This window comes from Salmo trutta, chromosome 24 (assembly GCF_901001165.1).
Source record: "Salmo trutta chromosome 24, fSalTru1.1, whole genome shotgun sequence".
Lineage (NCBI taxonomy): Eukaryota > Metazoa > Chordata > Actinopteri > Salmoniformes > Salmonidae > Salmo > Salmo trutta.
The window spans coordinates 19159506-19174624 of NC_042980.1; the positions used below are offsets into that span (position 1 = coordinate 19159506).

At 42.6% G+C, this 15119-nt stretch overlaps 2 protein-coding genes across 2 annotated transcripts in view; one reads left to right on the forward strand and one right to left on the reverse strand.

The window, feature by feature from the left end:
- The window catches only part of rab3gap1 (RAB3 GTPase activating protein subunit 1), a 48381-nt gene extending 38733 nt beyond the window's left edge, over positions 1-9648 (reverse strand). The window contains exons 1-8 of the mRNA XM_029711349.1: positions 9580-9648; positions 9428-9483; positions 7530-7605; positions 7244-7376; positions 6494-6572; positions 6126-6245; positions 3388-3553; positions 1423-1522 (exon numbers count right to left, since the gene is read on the reverse strand). Coding sequence (XP_029567209.1) covers positions 1423-1522; positions 3388-3553; positions 6126-6245; positions 6494-6572; positions 7244-7376; positions 7530-7605; positions 9428-9483; positions 9580-9600 — 751 coding nt within the window. The 5' untranslated portion in view covers positions 9601-9648. The remainder of the gene's footprint in view (positions 1-1422; positions 1523-3387; positions 3554-6125; positions 6246-6493; positions 6573-7243; positions 7377-7529; positions 7606-9427; positions 9484-9579) is intronic.
- Positions 9649-10186: 538 nt separating this feature from the next.
- LOC115160865 (FAST kinase domain-containing protein 3, mitochondrial) lies at positions 10187-14065 on the forward strand. Its single transcript, XM_029711350.1, has 6 exons — positions 10187-10256; positions 10498-11915; positions 12239-12324; positions 12527-12771; positions 13065-13179; positions 13400-14065. The coding sequence occupies exons 2-6, from the start codon at positions 10538-10540 to the stop codon at positions 13496-13498; spliced, it is 1923 nt and encodes a 640-aa protein (XP_029567210.1). The 5' UTR covers positions 10187-10256; positions 10498-10537; the 3' UTR covers positions 13499-14065.
- Positions 14066-15119: the final 1054 nt, after the last annotated feature.

Below are 15119 nucleotides of genomic sequence, written 5' to 3' on the forward strand. Positions count from 1 at the left end.
ACTTTGTTGAAGCACCTTTGGCAGCGATTACAGCCTCGAGTCCTCTTGGGTAATGCGCTTCAAGCTTGGCACACCTGTATTTGGGGAGTTTCTCCCATTCTATTCTGCAGATCCCCTCAAGCTCAGTCAGGTTGATGGGGAGCGTTGCTGCACAGTTATTTTCAGGTCTCTCCAGAGATGTTAGATCGGGTTCAAGTCCGGGCTCTGGCTGGGCCACTCAAGGACATTCAGAGACTTATCCCGAAGTTCTTCCTGCGTTGTCATGGCTATGTGCTTAGGGTCGTTGTCCTGTTGGAAGGTGAAGCATCGCCCCAGTCTGGGGTCCCGAGCATGTTTTCATCAAGGATCTCTGGACTTCGCTCCATTCATCTTTGCCTCGATCCTGACTAGTCTCCCAGTTCCTGCCGCTGAAAAACATCCCCACGGCATGCTGCCACCACCATGCTTCACCGTATGGATGGTGCCAGGTTAACTCCAGACGTGACGCTTTGCATTCAGGCCAAAGAGTTCCATCTTGGTTTCATCAGACCAGAGAATCTTGCTTCTCATTGTCTGAGAGTCTTTAGGTGCCTTTGGGCAAACTCCAAGCAGGCTGTCATGTGCCTTTTACTGAGGAGTGGCTTCCGTCTGGTCATTCGACCATAAAGGCCTGATTGGTGGAGTGCTGCAGAGATGGTTGTCCTTCTAGAAGGATCTTCCCATCGCCACAGAGGAACTCTATAGCTCTGTCAGAGTGACCATCGGGTTATTGGTCACCTCCCTGACCAAGACCCTTCTCCCCCGATTGCTCAGCTTGGCCAGGCTGCCAGGTCTAGGAAGAGTTTTGGTGGTTCTAAACTTCTTCCATTTAAGAATGATTAAGGCCACTGTGTTCTTGGGGACCTTCAATGCTGCAGACATCTTTTGGTACCCTTCCCCAGATCTGTGCCTCGACACAATCCAGTCTCTGAGCTCTACGGACAATTCCTTTGACCTCATGGCTTGGTTTTTGCTCTGACATGCACTGTCAACTGTGGGACCTTATATAGACAGGCATGTGCCTTTCCAAATCACGTCCAAATAAATTGAATTTACCACAGTTGGACTCCAAGTTCTAAAAATATCTCAAGGATGATCAATGGAAACAGGGTGACCTGAGCTCAATTTCGAGTCTCACAGTAAAAGGTCAGAAAACGTATGTAAATAAGGTATTTCAGTTTATTTTTAATACATTTGCAAAACAATTCTAAAAACCTGTTTTCGCTTTCTCATCGTGGGGTAGTGTGTAGATTGCTGAGGATGTATTTATTTCTTTAATCCATTTTCGAATAAGGCTGTAATGTAACAAAATGTGGAAAAAGTCAAGGGGTCAGTGGCTCTAATAACTAGATACATTTCTTCCAGTCTAGTAGGCTGTGTGGTTGTGTTGTTGGTGGTCCTTACCAGGGGGCTGCTGAGGCCAGGAGTACTGCTGCCAGTCTTGCAGGACATACGTGAAGCGGATTGCGATGTTGATGGGAGGAAGAGGAGTCAGGGGACAACCCTGGAGAACAACATAAGAGAGAGAAGAGAAAAAGGGAGAAGGGCAGAGACAGAAAGAGTCAAGATGATATAATATCTTGTTTTATCCATATGTACAGTTGAAGTCGGACATTTACATACACCTTAGCCAAATACAAAAACTCAGTTTGACAATTCCTGACATTTAATCCAAGTAAAAATTCCCTGTTTTAGGTGAGTTAGGAACACCACTTTATTTTAAGAATGTGAAATGTCAGAATAATAGTTGAGAGAATCATTTATTTCAGATTTTATTTCTTTCATCACATTCCCAGTGGGACAGAAGTTTTAAAAAACTCAATTAGTATTTGGTAGCATTGCCTTTAAATTGTTTAACTTGGGTCAAACGTTTTGGGTAGCCTTCCACAAGCTTCCCACAATAAGTTGGGTGAATTTTGGCCCATTCCTCCTGACAGAGCTGGTGTAACTGTGTCAGGTTTGTAGACCTCCTTGCTCGCACAAGCCTTTTCAGTTCTGCCCAAAAATGTTCTATGGGATTGAGGTCAGGGCTTTGTGATGGCCACTCCAATACCTTGACTTTGTTGTCCTTAAGTCATTTTGCCACAAGTTTGGAAGTATGCTTTGGGTCATTGTCCATTTGGAAGACCCATTCGCAACCAAGCTTTAACTTCCTGACTGATGTCTTGAGATGTTGCTTCAATAAATCCACATAATTTTCCTTCCTCATTATGCCATCGATTTTGTGAATTGCGCCAGTCCCTCCTGCAGCAAAGCACCCCCCACAACATGATGCTGCCACCCCCGTGCTTCACGGTTGGGATGGTGTTCTTCGGCTTGCAAGCCTCCCCCTTTTTCCTCCAAACATAACAATGGTCATTTTTGCCAAACAGTTCTATTTTTGTTTCATCAGACCAGAGGGCATTTCTCCAAAAAGTACGATCTTTGTCCCCATGTGCAGTTGCAAACCATAGTCTGGCTTTTTTTGCAAACCATAGCAGTGGCTTCTTCCTTGCTGAGCGGCCTTTCAGGTTATGTCGACATAGGACTCGTTTTACTGTGGATATGGATACTTTTGTACCCGTTTCCTCCAGCCTCTTCACAAGGTCCTTTGTTGTTGTTCTGGGATTGATTTGCACTTTTCACACCAAAGTATGTTCATCTCCAGGCGACAGAACGTGTCTCCTTCCTGAGCGGTATGACGGCTGCGTGGTCCCATGGTGTTTATACTTGCATACTATTGTTTGTACAGATGAACATGGTACCTTCAGGCATTTGGAAATTGCTCCTAAGGATGAACCTTGAAAGCCCTTGAAAATACATCCACAGGTACACCTCCAATTGACTCAAATTATGTCAATTAGCCTATCAGAAGCTTCTAAAGCCATGATATCATTTTATGGAATTTTCCAAGCTGTTTAAAGGCACAGTCAACTTAGTGCAGGTAAACTTCTGACCCACTGGAATTGTGATACAGTTATAAGTGAAATAATCTGTCTGTAAACAATTGTTGGAGAAATTACTTGTGTCATGCACAAAGTAGATGTCCTAACCGACTTGCCAAAACTATAGTTTGTTAACAAGGAATGTGTGGAGTGCTTGAAAAACGACTTTTAATGACTCAAACTTAAGCGTATGTAAACTTCGACTTCAACTGTATCATAGAATTTAATTGTAGGGACTGAGTGTCCGGACCCAGATTAACCCTAGTCATGGCTTAACGAGCATGCTCAATGGAGATTCACCTTTGAAAGTACATCCTAGTCCACTATGCTTACTCTCATTCCGGGAAACCAGTCTTACAATTATTTATGGGTGGCCCATGTGAAAGGCACTACTCATAAATGCCCATTTAAGGCAACAAGTAAGCCCTGGTCCTTCCATACTCACTATTTTGGACTTGAAGATGTCCAGTAGGCCTGAGAGATGGTTGTATTGGCTGGGCACTTTGCGGAGGTGGACCATCTCAAAGTCGGTACGCACCCCCAGGCCCTGGCACTCCCCATGGTACATTCTCCTCCACTTCTGCTGGATCTGAACAAACATGGGTACCTGGCTGCATGCCATCCACAGGGATAGAGGACGTTAAAGGGGATAGGTCACTTCAAATTCATTCAGATGTTTTGTGGGTAGGTAGCCACACATTGAAATCCTGTTGCTACTGTAACTACACCTGTTCTTGTGTCAAGACGAGGTAATGTCCTATGCCATCAGTTGTGAAGACATAGCTATGCGCATCAACTCCAAATGAATGAGAAATATAAACACCATCTAGTTGAATCATTTTAGATTTTGCTCATCTTTCCCATTCGTTTGGGATTGAGGCATACAGTTGGAACTGCACAACAGACAAATCATGATGTTTGAAAAACTTTGATTTTGAAGTGATCCCTTTAGAGACATGCAAGGCATCTCTGGTATAAATGTGGAAGAGCAGCCACACACTGAAATCCTGTAACTACCTCAGCATCCCTGATATACCAAAGCTACACAGCAGCACCTGGTGCACAATAGAGAAATTACAGTCAAAACATACACCACCTAGTGGATTGAACAAGTATGGAATTTAAATAATAAGCTTTGTTATATCTATTGAATATTATTCTATTGACCAGTCGGTCATTAATTTTAGTAATTTTTTTTTCCATTCACAAGATTGTGCTAAAAAAATAAAAATTGCTGTTAATGCTCTATGCATTAGTAATAGAACAAGTGCTCATGCAAGAAAAGAACTTGAAGCTATACAGTGCCTTCGGAAAGTATTCAGACCCTTTCCCTTTTTCCACATTTTGTTACATTACAGCCTTATTCTTTTTTTTTTTTTAAATGGCGTGATTTGGAAAGGCACACATAAGGTCCCAGCTGACAGTGCATGTCTGAGAAAAAACCAAGCCATGAGGTCAAAGGAATTGTCCATAGAGCTCCGAGACTAGATTGTGTCAAGGTACAGATCTGGGGAAGGGTACCAAAACATTTCTGCAGCATTGAAGGTCCCCAAGAACACAGTGGCCACCATAATTCTTAAATGGAAGAAGTTTAGAAACATCAAGACACTTCATAGAGCTGGCCAAACGTAGCAATCGAGAGTTTTGGTCAGGGAGGTGACCAAGAACCAGATGGTCACTCCGACAGAGCGCTAAAGTTCCTCTGTGGAGATGGGAGAATCTTCCGGAAGGATAACTATCTCTGCAGCACTCCACCAATCAGGCCTTAATGGTAGGGTGGCCAGATGGAAGCCATTCCTCAGTAAAAGGCACGTGCCAGCCCGCTTGGAGTTTGCCAAAAGGCACCTAAAGACGAGACACAAGATTCTAAACCAAGACTGAATTCTTTGGCCTGAATGCCAAGAGTCACATCTGGAAGAAACCTGGTTCCATCCCTACGGTGAAGCATGGTGGTGGCAGCATCTTGCTGTGGGATGTTTTTCAGCGGCAGGAACTGGGAGACTAATCAGGATCGAGGCAAAGGTGAACGGAGCAAAGTACAGAGAGATCCTTGATGAAAACCTGCTCCAGAGCGCTCAGGACCTCACACTGGGGCGAAGGTTCACCTTCCAACAGGACAACAACCCTAAGCATAGAGCCAAGACAACGCAGGAGTGGCTTCAGGACATGTCTGATTGTCCTCGAGTGGCCCAGCCAGAGCCCAGGCTTGAACCCGATCGAACATCTCTGGAAAGACCTGAAAATAGCTGTGCAGCAACGCTCCCCATCCAACCTGACTGAGCTTGAGGGGATCTGCAGAAAAGAATGGGAGAAACTCCCCAAATACAGGTGTGCCAAGTTTCTAGCGTCATACCCAAGAGGACACGACGCTGTAATCGCTGCCAAAGTTGCTTCAACAAAGTACTGAGTAAAGGGTCTGAATACTTATGTAAATGTGATATTTCCGGTTTTTATTTTTAATAAATTAGCAAACATTTCTAAAAACCTGTTTTTGCTTTGTCATTATGGGGTATTGCGTGTAGATTGAAAAAATACAATTGAATCAGTTTTAGAATAAGGCTGTAACGTAACAAAATGTGGAAAAAGTCAAGGGGTCTGAATACTTTCTGAAGGTACTGCATGTTCTGCTACATGCTTCCTCCTCTTATAACCGTGTTATTAGTGTCACTCTGCCTCACAGTAAACTCCCAGAGACACAGTGGGAGGCCAGGTGACCTTGCTGCTACCACAGAGCAGAGCTGCAGAGCCACAGCACTCGGAGCATCTACAATGGTACCATCTCTCATTTAGCCCAGTGTTGCCATGGATACCAGCTGATCTACCGCATCACGATGCCACGGAGAGCTGTACTCACCACCCACAGTGTTGCTATTTTAAAACATGCTTGTGTCATCAAACAGAAACACACACAAAGGGCATGTTGCCACTAGATGTGTGAATGTGTAAGAACTAACATTGTTTTCCCTTAGCGTAGATTCATGAATATGAATAGAACACATTGGCAGTATCAGCCCTTTTCTTTGTCCAAATTTTTTTTGTTACCAATATTAACTTGATTTTCCATAAGAACATAAAGTGATGTTGTGGCATACTAATGTAACTGTGAATTATAACAATTATACTGTTCCCAAAGAGTATTAGTTAATATAGTATTCACTGTTGCTCTGAGTTACTGTCACCTACCAGCCTGTGTTGGCCAGAGAGATGGAGATGGAGCTAAGTAGCAGGTTGCACTTGGACTCACTGATGATCGCCTCACAGTTGGCCCCGGGGGAGATGACCACAAACTCACGCATGCCATACCTGCAAACACAGATGGAATACTTTAATGAGAGCAGACAGCTACCATCTATCTATCCATCCATCAAGTTGAGTCTTATTCAAACCAAACTCTAATATATTTCTCAAAAAGATCAGACATCAGCAGGATTTGGTGTTAACAAATATCAATAGCAGTTGTGAATGTCTATATTCAGTCATTTTAATTCCCATCTTAAAATAAATGTAAGAGGTAAAGGTTAGAGGTCGGAGGTTAGGAGACCTGTACTCACCATCTGACGAGGCAGTGGGCCCTGGGAGGGAAGTCATTGTTCATACAGAGCAGGTCCTGCATGGCTGTGGGGAAGGCATCTGGGGAGAGAGCAGAGTGGGAAACTTCATTTATATTTTAACATCCACTAAGATTCTCTCTGTTGCTGGAGAGCAGAGCAGTGGTCCAGACAAAACTGCAGAGTTCATCCATATAGTCACATCATATAGTTTCTGTGTTGGAATGGTGTGGGAATACCCTAACAGAATGGTGTGGGAATACCCTAACAGAATGGTGTGGGCGTATGCCGGTCATTACAAATATTAAATTTGAGTAGTTGCTGATTGGCCAGCTCCTCCTCCTCTAGACCACTGATTTGCCAGCTTATCCTCCTCAGAGTATGACATCATACTCTGTGAGGAAATAGCAAGACTTTTTAAATGTTCTGTTTGAGATACAAATTTGAGGTGGGGGTTTTGAAGTGGTTTTTTTTGTCCAATTTATGCTTAGGCCACAAATACATGTATAGGACGAGTCACCAACATTATTTGGGTATGAGTTTACAGAATAATTACTTTTAAAAGTGAAATTATCTGCAGCCAATAAAGGGACCTCTAAAATTTTAGGTTGGAGACCACACTATTGGTCACACCCACTACACTAAGTTTGCTACCACTGCTGAAATAAATCCTAGGGGAAACACTGAGTGACAATTCCTATGAGACAGATATGATAACAGGGATTATAAATAAAAGCCGCAGCAGCAATGTACCCTCCTCAGGTTCCTCCTTCCCCTCGCCCTCCTCAGACTCCTGCTTCAGGCAGTGGTGCGTTACAGAGAATTTAAAATCAGCAAAATTGATATCCTGGGTCTTCTCCTCCCAGGTACCACTGGTGTATTCACCCTGGATCAAGACGACAAACAGGGCATCCATGAATGAAGACGACAAACAGGGCATCCATGAATGAATTCAACAAGCTTACCAGATCGCTGCTTATTAATGCATGGTGCTTGTTACATAACATTAAGGTCTGATTGAATGAGGGTTTATTTTTACCTTCTCTGGTGGTTTGCTTGAATTGTTCCCAATCAACTTCCAGTCATTCAGAACCTCTTCTACTCTGGACACAAACCTAGCAAACAACATGGGGATCATAACATATACAAGCAGAAGTCAGAGAGCAGTGTTCACACAAGCAGGCGTGCGTGCGAGCACACACACTCGAAATAAATGGCTCTGGGAAATACTGTTGATAAGGAAGGACAAGCTACACTACAAGGTCAAAGGTATGTGGACACCTGCTCATCTCATTCCAAAATCATGGGCATTAATATGGAGTTGGTCCCACATTGCTGCTACAACAGCCTCCACTACTCTGGGAAGGCTTTCCAACTTTATGTTGGAACATTGCTGTGGGAACTTGCTTCCATTCAGCCACAAGAGCATTAGTGAGATCAGGCCCTGATATTGGGCAATTAGGCCTGGCTCGCAGTCGGCGTTCCAATTAATCCCAAAGGTGTTCAATGGGTTGAGGTCAGGGCTCTGTGCAGGCCAGTCAAGTTCTTCCACACCGATCTTGACAAACCATTTCTGTATGGACCTCGTTTTATGCACGGGGGCATTGTCATGCTGAAACAGGAAAGGGCCTTCCCCAAACTGTTGCCACAAAGTTGGAAGCACAGAACCGTTTAGAATGTCATTGTATGCTGTAGCATTAATATTTCCATTCACTGGAACTAAGGGGCCTAGCCCGAATCATGAAAAACAGCCCCAGACCATTATTCCCCCGCCACCAAACTTCACAGTTGGCACTATGCATTGGAGCAGGTAGCATTCTCCTGGCATCCGCCAAACCTAGATTCGTCCATCGGACTGCCAGATGGTGAAGTGCGATTCATCACTCTAGAGAACGTGTTTCCACTGCTCCAGAGTCCAATGGTAGCGAGCTTTACACCACTCCAGCCGACGCTTGGCATTGAGCATGGTGATCTTAGGCTTGTGTGCGGCTGCTCGGCCATGGAAACTCAATTCATGAAGCTCCCGACTGACAGTTCTTGTGCTGACGTTGCTTCCAGAGGCAGTTTAGTGTTGCAACTGAGGACAGATGATTTTTACACGCTACGCGCTTCTGCGGTCCTGTTCTGTGAGATTGTATGGCCTACCACTTCGTGGCTGAGCAGTTGCTGTCCTAGACATTTCCACTTCACAATAACAGCACTTACAGTTGACTGGGACAGCTCTAGGAGAGCAGAAATTTGATGAACTGACTTGTTGTAAAGGTGGCATCCTATAATGGAATGTCCCTGAGCTCTTCAGTACAGGCCATTCTACTGCCAATGTTTGTCTAGGGAGATTGCATGGCGTAGGGCTCAATGTTATACACCTGTCAGCAAAGGGTGTGGCTGAAATAACATAATCCACTAATTTCAAGTGTGTCCACGTGTATGTAGGGCTCTGCTGAGCTGTCAACATTGGTAAGCACGGTTGCTATCTTTCGCAATCCTGATGTGACAGGACAGTTAGCTTATGGGTAAGCCACTAACAAAACCCTTACAAAAAATATTGCCGTTTTGAAACTGCAGTAAAAGTGAAGTAACTGCAGTCGACTGTGGTATTTTTGACACAGTAATTGCAGAATAACTGCAGTGTACTGCACTGTAACTGCAGTTGTACTGCAATATTTCTTCGTGAAGGAATGCAATGCAAACCAGCATAGCTAGCCGATTGAGCAAGTGATTGACAGCACAAGACAGGAGACGAGAACGTTGTCTGCCATATGCTCAGCATATTATGCTAGCTATATGGAACAGGCGAACTATATTTGGCCAGCCATGAATAGCTTCTAATCCAATTCTTCCATCTAGTCTGAGTCTGATGATGATTCACAGCTAACGTTACTGTTGTTGTTAGCTAAAGCTAATTTAGCTAGCCAGAGATCTCCAGTATCCACCTACCTCTCCCACTCCGACGCGGTGGTAAAATCCGTGATCTCGAAGACCTCCGACTCGGGCTGCAAAGGAAATAACGTTAACATCCAATATTTTCTAAACATTGTTAATATCATGCAATGTTTACTTTATAAACTGTACACCAGTACTGTACTCACGTCACTGTCAGCCGCCATCATGAATCCCTGTTTATGATTTTTGCCGTCCGTTGCATTATGGGATTCTTGTCGACGGAGTCTCTTCCGCAATTAAGCAATGACGTCACCGGATTTGACACGTTTTACACCAAAAAAAAGCTTTTGACACAAGGCTCGTGCTTTGAACCACTCGTAATGAAAATGAACAATTTACCCTCATTCGAATCCTTTGTTTTAAATTCCTTTCTTTAATGCAGTTTAATTTGTTCATCTAGTAGTAACAGTAGTAGAAAAATATATCTTACTTTACAACTTAGTCTTGGAATTACTATCAGTCTGCATATTGTCAAACACTCAAATAAGATCAAATCAAATGTTATTTTTCACATGCGCAGAATACAAGTGTAGCCCTTACAGAGAAATGCTTACTTACAAACCCTTAACCGACAATGCAGATACTTACAAGCCCTTAACCAGTTTTTGCAGATACAATTATTGCTTTGATACATATTGTAATATATTTGTTACTAAAGGTGATATGATGACATAATAATAAGACATATTGGAGACATGTTGCCAGCAGATGGCAGCAAATAGTGACACATGTGATATTACACAAGGTATTTACCGAACACATAACGCCAGTTCCGTAAGTGCCCGTGACTCGTCAGTTCTTCCAATTTATTCGAACCGAGGAGGTAAGCAATCTACACATTTAAAGAAAAAAATATTAACTGTGCTCAAAAGCTAATGATGATGTAAGGTAGGCAATGTCTTTTACTGTAATTTTCATTCGGCATTTTACCAAAAGTGAAAGAGTGCTGTGTGTTTTTGGTGCTAAAGAAGGTACTGTAACAAACTGGACTGCAATGTAATTAATGAAGTATAATAATGTTTCTGCATGCATAATAACACAATTTCATTTTCTTATTATTCTAGGTTCCACTGTAATTCAGAGGAAGATTACATCATTTCAATCATGAAGTCAGTTGTCAGCATTTCTTCCTCAATTAGGGCTGTGTGTCAGTATTCTCCCAACTATTTCATGACTAGTAGTCGGGGATTAATACGTCACTCAAATTCATCTGGAAGAATATTGAAATCGGACGTTTCTTGTAAAGCCAGAATGGCACAACTATGTGTAAAAAGTAGTTTAGGCTGCTTCCATAACACACGTGAGATGGGGGCGGTGGCGCAACAGTTAAGTAACCTCCCATTTGCAGAAGAGAAAGACTACGAATTAAGGGTTCACCTGGAGAAAGACCTTTTGCCCAAAACAGCTGGACAGTCTTCCATTGACACCCAATTAGGAACCAGTGCTTCACCAACAAAACTAGGGCACTTAAAAGTGGTGCCACTTTCTGTCAAATCCCTTTTTGAGGTTGAGGTTTTACCTGAGTTGTTAACACGTTTGAAAGAAGCTCCCAGCAATGAGAAAACTGAGGGTCTGGCAACCTTACTGGGAGTATGTGTTGAGTTTGGTGTGGACTATCAAAGTTCAATTGTCTCCAGATTGAAAGAGGAGTGGAGGACACACCTCTCCAAAACAGACATTGGGGTCATTCACCTGTGCCATCTTGGAGAAGTAGCCTATAATCTGGAGGGGAAGAGGTCAGAGATTGTCGAGCAGGTTCTCGACTACGTGAGCATCAGCATTGATGAGGCTGAGGCTCTCACCCAAAATGAAACCGCTCGTCTGTACTCCTTCCTTGCACTACTCGAGGACCCACACCGTTGCCAAGATCTCATGTCAAGACTGCACAGACACACAGAGAAATTGATACACAGACTACAAGCCATCAACATCAGTGACATCTTCCACTCCCTGGTGGCATTACAACAGAGGCAGGCCATTGCACTGATTGTGAAGCTGAGCAGACGGGCCTCTAGGGTATTCAGATTGTTCCAAGATGAAGAGCTCATCAAAGTTCTAGGTGCCTTAATGCATTTCGGTCAGCATGATGAAGACTTCATAACAGCCATGGAAAAGCACCTGCCAGGCAAAATAGTAGACGCAGACCCCGAACTCACAAGCGTGGTGATGGAGTTTTGCCTTCAGATGAGGTGTCGCTCAGAGCCCATATTCGAAGCTGTGGCTGAGAGCTTTATTTGCAACTCAGAGAAGTATACCACCACCCAGATAGCCCGGCAGATCATTGCCATGGGGAGACTGAACTACCTGCCCCAGTGCTCCAGTCAGATGTTTAAAAAGCTGGAGAGTGTCCTGTCCTCTCGCTTCTCCCAGTTCCAGCCCAGGGCTCTGATTGAGGTGCTCCACTCCTGTATTCACCTGGAGAGGTTTCCACTCAATTTTGTGTCCAAAGTCTTCAGCCCCTACTTCCTACAGAGGTTGCAAGGTAGGCTAGTCAGTTTATGTGTGTGTGTGTGTGTGTGTGTGTGTGTAAAAAAAAGAAAAAAAAGTGAGTGAGAGCAAAAGTAAACAGGCTACATGTGAGTGTGTGTGCACAATTTCATGTCACATGTGTGTATGTCTATGTAATGGGGTCAGTTTTGTCCTTTCCATTCAGTTGCAAATTAAATTCCTCCAGATGATGGTCAGAAATACTCTTTGGCTCAAGTTACTAATCATACTAGCAGCACAGTTCTGTCACTGTCCACAGCTGAGTTAGCCAGAGTCATGTTATGTATGTGTCTGATGAAGGCTGCTATTCTTTCACAGCACAAGGGGAGCCCCTGGACAAGCATGTCTTAGGCCAGCTAACCCAACTCAACCTCTCTATCTCACTAGAGTGCACCTACTACCGGGTGAGTACCTCACTAATAACATTGTAAATATACAAATAAATTATACAATAATTATGCAAAATTGTCTGTCAAATTAAAGCCCTCTGACTCTTACAATGGGCCTTCACGTGTCACACTGAATGAAAAATATTATTTTGAAGTAGTTGGATTGAACACTAAGTTCATTCTGTATATACTGTATATTATACTGTGTTCCGTACAGGGCCCGAGATTACCTTACCATCTCCATGTGAAGAAGTTTTCCTCCGTGGACCACTCCTTTGAGAGCCCTGTAGAGAGCTACCTGTACAACCAGGTGAAGGGCCCTCTTAACAAGCTGCTAGAGGGAAAGACCTACTACTCTACCAGGGTCTTCACACAGCCTGGATACACCATAGACGTGGAGATCTGTCTGGATGAGGAGGGGTTTGTCCTGCCTCTCTCACAGTGGGACAACACTCATAGGAGGTTAGAGCCATTGGAGCTGTGTTAGAGGATCAGTCTGACAGGGTGCTGCACAGACTCATTCCCCGATCTACCAATCACCCTGTTTTCCAAAGTGCCCAATAAGTGGTCCTTACTTCCAAAGATTCAACTCAATTGAAATACAACAATTTAATCCAATGAGCAAATCTTCACAGCACCTTGTTCAGGCAGATCCTCCCGGACACAGAGAATGATACTTATTGCATTTCACGACTTATCACCCATTGAATAAAATGGCCAGTCAGATAACAGGTGATGTGTTTTCCTCTATGTAGGATTGCCTTGTGCCTGGATGCTCAGGACCGCTTCTGCAGCAACACCCATCACCTTCTGGGAAAGGAGGCCACAAAGAGACGCCACCTCTGCAGAATGGGCTACGAAGTGGTTCAGGTAGGGGAACTCCGCTCCTGGTTACAGGCTAGAATAGACAGACAATGTGAGGTGTGTGGAAGGTGTGTTAGTACTGTATGTGCTTTGAATTCATCTCTATAATCAATGTAATGTGTCATTTTCTGTGTTATTCTTTGACTGAGTTACATTTGTCTAGGGGTATTTATTTTCTCATGAAGACCTATCTGACATTGGTCTTTGTCTGTATGTTCCCAACCAGATCCCTTACTTTGAATTTGAGAAATTGAGAACACAAGAGGAACGGGTACAATACCTTCATAAGAAGATATTCCCCACATTCTTCAGGTTTTACCGGTGACTTCTCAGATAGGATAGGAGGACGTTGTGTGACATCACATCCAAGCTCTGTGACCTCTGACCTGACATGGCCTTCAACAAGATGAACTAGGATGTTTCTTAAACTGTCTACTAATCATCACAGAAAACATTGGATTGGATTAGGCATGAACCTTCCGTTTATAAAGTCTTCATAATACTATTGTTATGACAGTGTTGGGCTTATGACAGAGTGGTCTAGAAAAGTGTTAAGTCATTGCACATAATGTATATATGTGATGTTATTTTTCACAAAATATGGACTATGGCTATGGTAGGTAATAGGTAAACTATAAACTGCATGCTTCCATATAGGAGCTTTCTGTAGTTTGTTAGTTATACACTGACTCTATATTAATAAATAAATCAGGTTTGTGTTTCCATGTAAGCTTGAAGGTATATTTTGTACAATGTACTGTATATTCCAATACAGATGATTCTATATTGCAAAATAAAATGTGTAAAACCAGTTTTCAAACTACTATGGGGGAAACTCAAAGTTCCATCGCTGTTATGTGTTTTTGTAAACAATAAACATGATTTGTATAAAGCCTCAGCTCTCTTTAAGTTGAAGGGCAACGTAAAGTAATAGATTAAAGGGTACTTAAATGCTGACAGGCATATGGACCAAACATGTACAAGGGGTGCTCTGTGTAACAGGCTTTATTTTGAAGACAAAGCTATACCCCGTACATGTCACGTGAAATATGAGCATAATACTGATTAACTACAGAGCTGAGTGTCAGAACAGCTTGTTGTGACTGAATCAACACATTTTTGGTGTAATTTATGATTACTAATTCACAGTGGTGTGAAGTACTACTTAAGTAGTTTTTGGGGGGGTATCTACTTTACTATTTATATTTGACAACTTTTACTTTTACTCCACTACATTCCTAAACAAAATAATGTACTTTTTGCTCCTTACATTTTCCCTGACACCCAAAAGTACTAGTTACATTTTGAACGCTTAACAGGACAGGAAAATTGTCTAATTCACACACTTATCAAGAGAACATCCCTGGTCGTCCCTACTGCCTCTGATTTGGCACTCACTAAACACAAATGCTTCATTTGTAAATGATATCTGAGTGTTGAAGTGTGCCCCTGGCTATCTGTTAATTAAAAAATCAAGATAATAGTGCCATCTAGTTTGCTTAATGTAAGGAATTTCAAATGATTTATACTTTCACTTTTGATACTTAAGTATATTTTAGCGATTACATTTACTTTTGATACGTAAGTACATTTAAAGCCAAATACTTTTACTCAAGTATTATTTTACTAAGTTACTTCCACTTTTACTTAAGATTTTATTTTAAGTTATCTTTACTTTTACTCAAGTATGACAATTGGGTACTTTTTCCACCACTGATAATTCATACAGGAAAAAGATACATTTGACAGATCTCACTTCTAATTGTAGGCATGCACTCAGTATTGCCTTCATTTGTTTGAGAGGCCCATTCAGACTGCCAATTAATCTACTGTTGGCTGACTATCTCCTTGGTAACAGAATGTAAACATTCGAGCGACACTGCACAGGGAAGGAGAGCAGACATACACTGAATAAGCTGTTTAAACTAGAAGGAAGTTTACTTATA